The 10759-nt window shown below is 33.0% G+C and overlaps 2 protein-coding genes across 3 annotated transcripts; both read right to left on the bottom strand.

The window, feature by feature from the left end:
* On the bottom strand, positions 1 to 3110 carry LOC112013257 (reticulon-like protein B17). 2 transcript variants are annotated; one of them, XM_065773111.1, is made up of 9 exons: positions 2355 to 3110; positions 2081 to 2234; positions 1894 to 1968; positions 1662 to 1806; positions 1504 to 1573; positions 1243 to 1308; positions 1026 to 1148; positions 176 to 305; positions 1 to 138 (listed from the first exon to the last, which is right to left on the bottom strand). In XM_065773111.1, exons 1-9 carry the CDS (start codon positions 2884 to 2886, stop codon positions 129 to 131), a joined length of 1305 nt encoding a protein of 434 aa, XP_065629183.1. In that variant the 5' UTR covers positions 2887 to 3110; the 3' UTR covers positions 1 to 128. The 2 variants fall into 2 exon arrangements, with proteins under 2 accessions (XP_065629183.1, XP_023901416.2); XM_024045648.2 differs by having other exon boundaries at positions 1 to 305; positions 2355 to 3109.
* A 3616-nt stretch (positions 3111 to 6726) lies between these two features.
* Positions 6727 to 9771, bottom strand: LOC136067365 (probable aminotransferase TAT2). The gene is made up of 5 exons (XM_065773112.1): positions 9557 to 9771; positions 8908 to 8967; positions 7855 to 8010; positions 7681 to 7774; positions 6727 to 7199 (listed from the first exon to the last, which is right to left on the bottom strand). The coding sequence occupies exons 1-5, from the start codon at positions 9683 to 9685 to the stop codon at positions 7081 to 7083; spliced, it is 558 nt and encodes a 185-aa protein (XP_065629184.1). The 5' UTR covers positions 9686 to 9771; the 3' UTR covers positions 6727 to 7080.
* Between the last annotated feature and the right edge of the window lie 988 nt (positions 9772 to 10759).

Raw genomic sequence — 10759 nt, 5'->3', positions numbered from 1 at the left:
TAAAAGAAGAAGAAATTCATTTTATTTATACATTTTGAACAAGGATGAGTCACATTTTACAAAATGCCTCATCTGTCCATGCAGTAAATGAACAGAAATATTGGTGTTTTTTGTTTTTGTTTTTGCTTTTATTTTTGGGTTGGAGGCGTCCTATGACTCCTAGTACTACTTTTGGCAACCTGCTTCTACCACCACCAATGCCTGCTGTTGTTGCTGCTGCTCTTGTTCCCCTTCTTCTGTTTCTCCTTCTTCCAATGTCACTAGATGCTGTCGGCAATATCGGAGTATAACCAGAGATATAAACGCTGCAAAGGAAATCAAGTATAAATGTTAGTAAATTTTTGGGTCTTTTCTATCGGATAACAACTTCATGCCAAAAAACTGTGCTATTGGTAATTCAGACATGTGACTGTGACATTTTTCTCGCTATTGGCAATTCTGACATCCCAACGCTAAGTTAAATTTAAGTGTTTAAAAGTCAGTTTTTGTTACCCTTCCAATAAGTCAGGTGGGGGATTTGAATTTAGGTCTTCCCATAGAGAGAACTAGGCAATGTCATTAAGTTACAAGATTCTTGGCAACAAGGTTTGGTTCTTGCCCTACTCTGTCTGATGAATCTGTTAGGCATCTTGATTCTGGAGTGGTAAGAAAAGTTGCTACAATATGTTATATAATAAAAGCTTCTTGTTATTTCCTACTCTCTCTTAGAAATCATAATTGCATTAAGTTGTTATTTCCCTTTTAAGTGGTTTTACTCTCCTTATTGCACAAGAATTGTCCAAGACAATGTAAAAAGAAAACCAAATAAAAAGTTGTTATACAGAGAGAACATGACAAGGTTTGATAATTGTTTGTTTGGTTCTATTTTTTATTTTTTATTTTCCTATTCTTTTTTAAGAGAGAGAAAAACAAGAAGACACAATTTTGGAACTAATAAAAAAGAGAAATGATATTGAAATTTTGCCATGTAATGTGGGGATATTGAAATTTCAAACAGAAGCTTAATCAAATGGTCAGAAAATTACCTGTAAAAATACGGGTTTTTATAGTAGATAGATTCCAAAAGGCAGTGACAGCTGATGCAGCCACTATCTTCTTGTGAGAACAAGCACCCCATGCTTCCAACACCCACCATTTTAAACACTCAACTGCATTGGCAAATGGCACTTAGCTTTAGTGACTCAAGGATATTAAAACACACTTAATACATGTATTAATTAAGTACATTGGTAATGGAATTACCTTTTTGGTTTATCTGAATGGAGTAGCATGAGTACAGTTTTGGGATAGTGAAGCTCATAAAAAATCCTGCTCACCCAAACAATAACCAAATACATTTTCACATCAATAACTAATATATCACACAAACAATAACCATTACCCACATGATCAACAACCAAAATACCCACTTTAAGAATTGAAAAAAGAAAAGAAAAAAAGAGAGAGCATAGAAATCTTAAATTTTATCTGCTAATTGGGAGATGTGAATGAGTATTGACATACCAATTGCGCAGAGCCGCCATACTGTTATAAGGTGGCCATATTCGGCTCCTAAGAGTAGGAATGGAGCAACCTATAACCAGAATTAGGCTGATTGAAGTTATGACTCAAGCTGAAGTACGTTGTCAAAATATGAATAACAAATTCTTTGTAATTATTACTCTGAGGGTCATGGATGGCTCTCCTGAGAAAAGCTCTCTTGTCTTTGAAATTGCAAGATTTGTGGCTGGAAGTATCAACTTGCCAAGACGTAAAATGTCATCTTCTTTAAGCTTAAAGTCACGCTTCTTTTCGACATTATTATTTCTACAATTTCATCAAATCCTAAAGCTTAGCAAAACAGATAAACATACATTGGAACATAACATGATAAAGGAGTTTATAAGTTGTAACCTCTGAGAGATCGAATTCGAGAAGAACGATGCGCCCAAAAACAGAAGTCCTAGTTGGGATATTGCTGAGAAAATGCTGAAATTGTGACATTTGACAGGTCTTAAATTCTTGATACTATAGTTATATTAGACAAGGAGAGAGAGAGAGAGAGAGAGAGGGCTAAAGGAAAAGAAAGAAAAATACACACCTAAAGCTAATTTCTCTAGCAAAACAAGACGACAAGAAGCAAATAGTCCCTAAGCCAAACCAAAGGCTTGACTTTGCAGTATCTCTCCACATAATCAAATCAGTTATCATCTGCCCAATTCGATCAAGATTGTTTCCATCCTCATCTGCTGCTTCTATTTCCACAAAATACCAACCAAAATAAGCACAAATCAATCACTAAATACACCCAAAAAAAACCCAAAAACATAGAAAAAAAAAAATTAAAGAATTAGAGGATAGTGATTTCAACATACTTGGAGATGAACTTGAGGAAGGCATTAGAGGGACCAAACTCAGCTTCTCCCTCTTGGACCGCCCGCTGTGCCGTCTCTTCCTTGGCTTTCCGATCTCCTCCGCCAAGCTTGGTTCTTTCTCTTCCCGAATCTCAATCTCCGACCGCCTTCTTGACCTCCGAGAATTCCTTGGCGAGGCACAGCCCAGCAGACCCATCTGGGCAGCCCTGCTTTTGCACCTCCGGCGAGACCCGTTAGGCTCCACGGGCTCCTCGGCCATTTCAAGCCGATCTGTGAGACGGGTCTTGGATTTTCGGCGCGGAGAAGGCGAAAGAAGCAAGAGTTCGTGAATAGGAAGAGAGTTGGAGTTTCTCAGAGACTCTGTGGATGGTGATGGGGTCTTCTTGGTTGTTGGTGGTGATAGGATGAGGTCGAGAGAGAGATGAGGAGATTCTTCTCTCTCGACGATGAAATCACCAATACGAGCAAGGCGAGAGGCTGATTTTAATCTAGAACGGGGCTCGGATCGATGAGAAGGCGGTGTAGAATCCATTAATGAGTTTGAATTTATGTGATCAGATCGTGAAAGATTTTCTTGAGGGGGTTTGGTTTTGATTAATGGCAAAGATGATTTCTTGGTTCTCTGAATGAAGAGAGAGAGAGATCTGATTAAAGAGAGTATTATTTTGGATCTTGAATGAAAAAACGTGGTGTTTGGGAAGGTTTATTGGTTCTCTTGAAAATGGGGTTTGACGCAAAGTATACTAGCCGTTGGGGGGAGAGAGTGGGTTTTATTTTTGAAAATTTTGGCGGCGGGGACAGTGGGACCGTGAGATACAACGGTAAAGAGTTATGAGGTCTTTGTTTTGTACCGTTTGTGGTGGTGCTGGTGTTCACGTGATCATGGGCTTCCCTTTTTTGGATGGTTTATAGGTTCAAAGACCAAGATTGCCTATGTTTTTTTGGCGTATTTTCAGCCGTTCATTTATTTATATTATTCGCTAATGATGGATTAATCAATTTGTTGTAGCTTTTTTGTTTTGATTTTCACCTCATCTTGTATATTTTTTTGGCTAAAAGATAGTTAATACACTTTTTAAATTTAAGTAAACAATCAATTTTTATCATTTTAGTACTTAATACTTTTTTTTTTCTTTTCCAAAAAAAAAAAATACATTCATGTCCATTGTCGTCAATAAAATTGTTGTTAAGTCCAATAAAAAATAGCATCACATATGATAATATCATTTTTATAAATCTTACAACCTATTGCTTTTTTTTTTTAAAATAACAAAAAAAGGGTAATGGATTGAAAGACTAACTTGACAAAGCGTGTTAAAATTTAAGGGCTAAATAACAAAAATTAAATGGACAAAAAGACAATACACCCAAACTTAAAGGGCGTAATTTGCCTTTTAACCAATAATTTTTATTGGTATATTTATATAATTTTTTAAAAAAAATATGTCAATAAAATAAGTTCACTTAAGCAAACTCTTAATTAGTATTAAACCATCTAGATTTGGTAAAAAAGAAAGATAAAACTAAAGTGTTGTACTTTAAAATTTTTAATTAAATTCATCCATGTGATTTATTGCTTATTGTAATTACATAGTTAAATTCAATAAAACCATTTTGTTGATTTCAATTAGAAAACCTAACATACAAGATACAAAGAACTTTTATTTAAGTTTTGGGTAAACAAAAAAGGCTTTGGTTTGGAACTGAAGTGGCCTATCCAGTTGAGAATCCTCATCCTGGCTTTTCCAAGGCCCTTGAACATGTAGGAAGAACAAGCATATAATAGTACTAAGTGGAATGTTTTTATTAGGGCCATTCAAATTTGGAACAATCATATCATATGGTAATCCCAACAAGGAATGTATTTTATTAGGGCCATTCGAATTTTACTTTGAGATTTTTTTCCTTGCAAGATCACAATTGCTTGCCCACCAATATTTTTCAAATTGTGTCCACTGTCCAGATATGATTTTTCTCCTCTGTGACCATAAAGCAATTTCCAAAGTTCAATTTCCATGTAAGGGAAGCACATCAACCGAAATAGTTGTTCTTCTCTCATTAGAGTATTCACCTACTCCTCTGATTCTCCTTAATTATATCGTAAAAAGAAATAGCTGTTATCAATTGTGTGTGTGTGTGTGTGTGAAATTGACAAAAGGATGATGTTTATGAGAAGCTTCTTAGGAAAATAGGATAATGGCACATAAGACCTCTCATAAAAACCCTAATGTAAAATACACCCAACATTCTCTCTCACAATTTACGAAATGAAGGTTTGAAGCAAGAGTAAAGAGCAAGCCATATACTTATATATATTATTACAAAGTTGAGGTGCAAATAGAAAATATGCTTAGATAATCTAGCCAATTCAGTTCCCTCTATAGAGCTTAGAAAATCATTGGCCAATCCCATGAAAAACTTCTAAATGTGTGGATTAGGATTTTTGTTCTCACCTATATCTATATAATATATTATCTAAAAACCAAAATATAGCATTTATTGTTGTTGTACTTTTGTTAAGCCATATCAGCATAATATTTTAGTCTATTTTAATCTAATTCGATATTTTCAATCTATTTTGGTCAATTTTGGTCCTTTCAGCCTATTCAGTTCAATTGGTTCATTTTGGGCCATTTAGTCCATTTGGTCAATTTCAGTCTATTCAGTCCACTTTGGTGATATTTTAGGAGGAGAGGTTTCTGTTAAAAGAGGAGTTATTTTATTAACAATTACATTTTTCTTATATGTTATTAAAGTTTTATATTTTTTTTCCTAATATAAGTTATGGATTTACTTATATCTATTTTCTCTTTCAATCATTCAAGATATATAGAGGATGTGTTGAATATAAGTAGTACTAGAAACAAATTCCAACTATACATTACATTATTTACAAAATATCTCGCTTTATATAATAATTGAATGTAAAATGTATTATGTTTCCTTGGAATTAAAAAAAAAAAAAAACACTTACAAAATTAAAAATTATTTCAAATAACAAATATTGATAACTTAATTTAAAAAATTTAATATATTGTACCCACTATTATTTTGTTAAAATAATCACATTATTTTAAGAATAATTTGGGATTAACTCTTATAAGTCTCATCTATTATTTTCATTTTCCACTTAATAAGAAAACAAATCGTGAAATTTTCCCCTTATCACGTGGGTTTGCAACTAATATCACTAAAATGGAGCCAATTCAATTCCCTCATTATTAAGGCAATTTATTTGTTTAGTTTCCTTACTAATTAAAGGACATGGCATAGGAATTATGTGTCATTTTGATCATAACAAATTAAAATTGTTCTTGACAAATTCCCGAGCAATGAACATGACATTGGAGTTCAGCCATTCTGTTTCATTTTCTGGTCAGGACAGTGTTCTCAATTTACTTTGACTCATAACTAATTAATCTATGCGGATGTAGGTAACACTCATAACTGCATGCATGATGCATCAACTCGGTTGTGTTACTTTAACTACATATACTTAAAAAAATTTACCCCTTTTTTTCTTTTAGTCCCTTCTAATTCTGATGGGGGATAAATTATTTTCCTGTTAGATCTGATCTATAATATCCATGAGTTCAATTCGTGGTGACTCTGGTGACTAAGTATATTTGACAAATTATTTTGTTTAAAGCGTCGGCAGGACATACATGTTGTAAAATAGTGGAAGTTCAAATTATTAAGATTGATTGTAAAAATATTTTAGGCTTGTGAAAGATATTAAAATTAACAATAGGAACGAAGAAAATTAATCCAAAAGAAAATAGACACAAAACACCAAGATTTACATGGTTCGGCAATAGTCTACATCCACAAGTGACGATGAACAAATTTCACTATAACAAATTTGGGATAATACAAATTGGTGTAGAGGTACTCTCACAAACCCAAATTTCAAATATATCCAAATAGCTCTCTCTCACAAATACAAAACCAAAGAAACAAAGGTTCACAAATACCAAATACCAAATGCAAATTGCACAAAAACCAAAGAAAGAGGCACAAATCAAATCCAAAAGTTGCAACACACCAAGAGAGAACAAATTAACAAACCGCAGAACCAAAACCAAGCGGCAACAAACCTCTTTCACTATTCCAAATTGCAACCCACAAATATCAAAGAATCAAACGAAGAGAGAGCCTTTTTCTCACACACTCTCTCTTCTCACTCTTTAATTTTCCGTAGTAGCATTATACTTATATAGGAGACTTGAGTCGGCTAGAATATCCAAAACCAAGAAGGACTAGACCTTTTTTCTACACACAAAAAGAGAATCACTCCTATTCCAAAAGGAATTCCAAATCAAGTAGTAGACAAGACTTCTAATAGAGCTTGATAATTTCAAACAATAGTAACTCAAAAGGAATAAATTTCTTTCTTTATTCAAATCCAACAAAGAGTCGAGCTCCTAATTCAAGCCATATTAATTCTACAATACATTCAACTATATTACTGCAATTTCATCATAATGGAACAATCCAATGTCTTTTCATACATCCAACTTTTAATGGCACAATGTCATCACCGCATAAGATAAATATAGCAATTAAGCCCAAGCTGACTGAAAATGGTAACAAAGCCCCATCAGGCTTTAACCAAAGTTTAGACAATGAGCAAATGGATTTATTACCCTAAAAAATGGAGTATGAGATACAACGTGAACTTGTAGATCACCATCCTTCAATTTTATTGCTGCACACACAATTGAACCTATTCCTTCTTGGCATGCCTGTGGTAGAAGGCTTTTATTCTTCCAAGTCCATCTTCAAGCGCAGAATGCTCAACGGCAAATGTAATTCGAAGACAATTCTTAAGTCCAACAGTAACCCCTGGAAGCATAATACTGAGCAGCTAAGCAATCCTTTTTTTTTAAATAAATAAATAAAAAGAAGAAATTCTCTCTAACCGAGAATGCATACTAGATAAGAACGCAAACACCATGGTTATAAATTTAAGTGTGGCATTAGTTTTGGAGCAAGTTGAGAAATTAGAAAAGGCCTCTACTTGCTGCTAAGAAAATGTCAAAAATATGCTGGAGAAACATAAAGGTGCACACACACATACACAACAACGACAACAATAACAAAAAATATGTGTATATATATATTTGATAGTTGGGGAAGGGGGATTTGAATGCGGATGTTTTTGTTGAAAATATTAGGAGGTACCAGTTAAGCTACAAAGCTCAACATCAGTATTTACAAGGAAAGCAATCAAACAATCTTATGTATAAAAGTATTCTTAGTCACCAAAAAAAAAAAAAAAAACTTATGAAAGTATTGGAAGAAGTCCAAATTGTTAAATTCTTACCTGGCAGAACAATCACGGATTCCTCCCTGGCCAACTTCATACAGAAGTCCACATCATCAATAATGCCTTCAAGCAGTGGTAGATTTAGCTTCACCTGTTATCAAAAAGGGGAAAAAAACTCTTCAAATGTTTATGTTGAAGCACAAGTCACATAGTTTGTATATACGTCCTTACCATTGCAACCATGGACCCTTCTGGTTTGTGTGGACAGGTCAGACAAGGGATTTCTTGAATTCTATCATATAAAATGTCTGCAGCTCCTCTAATTGTGGTTAGAATCTTTGAATAGAAATCCTCTTTTGTGTGCTTCAGGATTTGGGTAAGTGCCCCCTGAAAACGTAGAACATTTGTAAATTTTTGACTAGGTAAGGCAAGGAAATTAAAGAATAAAAGATGTTGGATTATATCCTAAATTTCTATTATAACAAAATCCATGAGAAAAACATATGCATGTCTCTAGGAGATGCCAAAAGAATATAAGATTTATGGATTAGAGAAATTAGATCAGCAACTTCAATAAGCCATCTCTCACCCATCTTTTATTAAATTGTATTCCCATTATTTGGATTTTCAACAACCATATGATTTATGTGGTTAAAAAAAAGGACAAAACTTATTACAGTACCTTAGATGCTGTTCCTTAAGTTTCCCCTTTTAAGATTTTGTTATATGGCTACTTAACTAAAAAATACATTTCCATCTCATGAGAAAAAAGCTACACGGTAGAATCATAAGAGAAAAATTTAAGGAGCAGTACCTAAGTTTTGTCCTATATAAAAAAAAAAAAAAACCACGTTTCAGATGTATTGCTTGGTTTATGTTAGAAATTAGGATGTTATTGCTAATCGATTAATTTTTTTTTTTGAAGGCTAATCGATTAATTTTTAGAAACTCCCAAAGTACGGTGAATGGTGCTTCCTATTCTCTCATTCATTGTGAGGTCCATTCATTAAATTCATGGTGGTGTCAATCCTAAATGTGAAAGGAAGGAGCATCATTTTACTATACTCTGAGCGTATCTAAGTATTTTCCTTACTAATCAGCTAATGCATTAATTACATTATTCTATCATCAGATTTTCTATTTAAAGCATGCATTAATTCATACAATTTGTATGTATAGTCTAGTAAGTTATACAAAATTAAAAGTTAGAAAATGTATTGCATTCATTTTCAAAATTTCTTTTTATTTAAAATATATTAGAACAAAGAAGTTAAAATTAGGTACCTGCATGTTTGTTGGGGGGTCGGTGGTGATGTCCAGAAAATTCTTCATGCACTCCACAAACTGGATAAAAGAAAACACAGTCTCTAGGTATGTAAAATACTTCTTGTTAATTAATGAATTAATCTCATTGCACAAGGAAAATACATTGTGAAAGTAAACAGGTATAAATCTTCAAATTCAGTTAATAATATAATCTATAATCAAAGAACCAACATTTGAGATCCAGGATTCTTGTAATCATTAGTCCAATCACTATTTATGTCCTTTCTTCTTTTTATTAATGAAGCAATTTCTTTACTTGTATGACTTGGATGTTTCACGTTTCTTGAAAAATGATTCGATTGATGGAAAATTGTATGATACTTATGCGTCTTCATTCAAACAAAAGGGTAACTTCATCCCCAAGGTACAAGACCAACACTAGGAACTCATCTTCTGTTTTTGTCTATAAGCAAGCATCAATAACCATAACTTGATAAGAGAACATTATCATTTACACTACATACACTGGTAGAAGTATAGGCAACATAACTACAAACTTACAAATGCAAGATTCTACCCCAGGAAAACATAAAATTATTGTAACTATAAATACTATGTCAAATATGGAAATTGTGATATAATGTAATGGAAAAGATGAAGCACCAACCCCTGATTGATGGAAGATGCCATTGGGGTCACTTGTCACAATCCACCCAATTCGCCAACCAGGAACAATCCATCTCTTTGCTATGGATCCAAGTGTTAGAACAGGTACAGTTGGTCCAAACACTCCCATGGGCACAAATGGATTACTTCCAAAAGCTAGATGGCCATAAACTTCATCAGAAATCACAAAAATCCCAAGTTTGCTAGCAGTCTCTGCAATCTAAGTAAACAAAAATAATTGAATGTAAAATGTATTATGTTTCCTTGGAATTAAAAAAAAAAAAAACACTTACAAAATTAAAAATTATTTCAAATAACAAATATTGATAACTTAATTTAAAAAATTTAATATATTGTACCCACTATTATTTTGTTAAAATAATCACATTATTTTAAGAATAATTTGGGATTAACTCTTATAAGTCTCATCTATTATTTTCATTTTCCACTTAATAAGAAAACAAATCGTGAAATTTTCCCCTTATCACGTGGGTTTGCAACTAATATCACTAAAATGGAGCCAATTCAATTCCCTCATTATTAAGGCAATTTATTTGTTTAGTTTCCTTACTAATTAAAGGACATGGCATAGGAATTATGTGTCATTTTGATCATAACAAATTAAAATTGTTCTTGACAAATTCCCGAGCAATGAACATGACATTGGAGTTCAGCCATTCTGTTTCATTTTCTGGTCAGGACAGTGTTCTCAATTTACTTTGACTCATAACTAATTAATCTATGCGGATGTAGGTAACACTCATAACTGCATGCATGATGCATCAACTCGGTTGTGTTACTTTAACTACATATACTTAAAAAAATTTACCCCTTTTTTTCTTTTAGTCCCTTCTAATTCTGATGGGGGATAAATTATTTTCCTGTTAGATCTGATCTATAATATCCATGAGTTCAATTCGTGGTGACTCTGGTGACTAAGTATATTTGACAAATTATTTTGTTTAAAGCGTCGGCAGGACATACATGTTGTAAAATAGTGGAAGTTCAAATTATTAAGATTGATTGTAAAAATATTTTAGGCTTGTGAAAGATATTAAAATTAACAATAGGAACGAAGAAAATTAATCCAAAAGAAAATAGACACAAAACACCAAGATTTACATGGTTCGGCAATAGTCTACATCCACAAGTGACGATGAACAAATTTCACTATAACAAATTTGGGATAATACAAATTGGTGTA

This window comes from Quercus suber, unplaced genomic scaffold (assembly GCF_002906115.3).
Source record: "Quercus suber isolate HL8 unplaced genomic scaffold, Cork oak 2.0 scaffold_69, whole genome shotgun sequence".
Lineage (NCBI taxonomy): Eukaryota > Viridiplantae > Streptophyta > Magnoliopsida > Fagales > Fagaceae > Quercus > Quercus suber.
The sequence above is the reverse complement of the archived record's forward strand: the minus strand, read 5'-3'. Positions and strand labels throughout refer to the sequence as shown.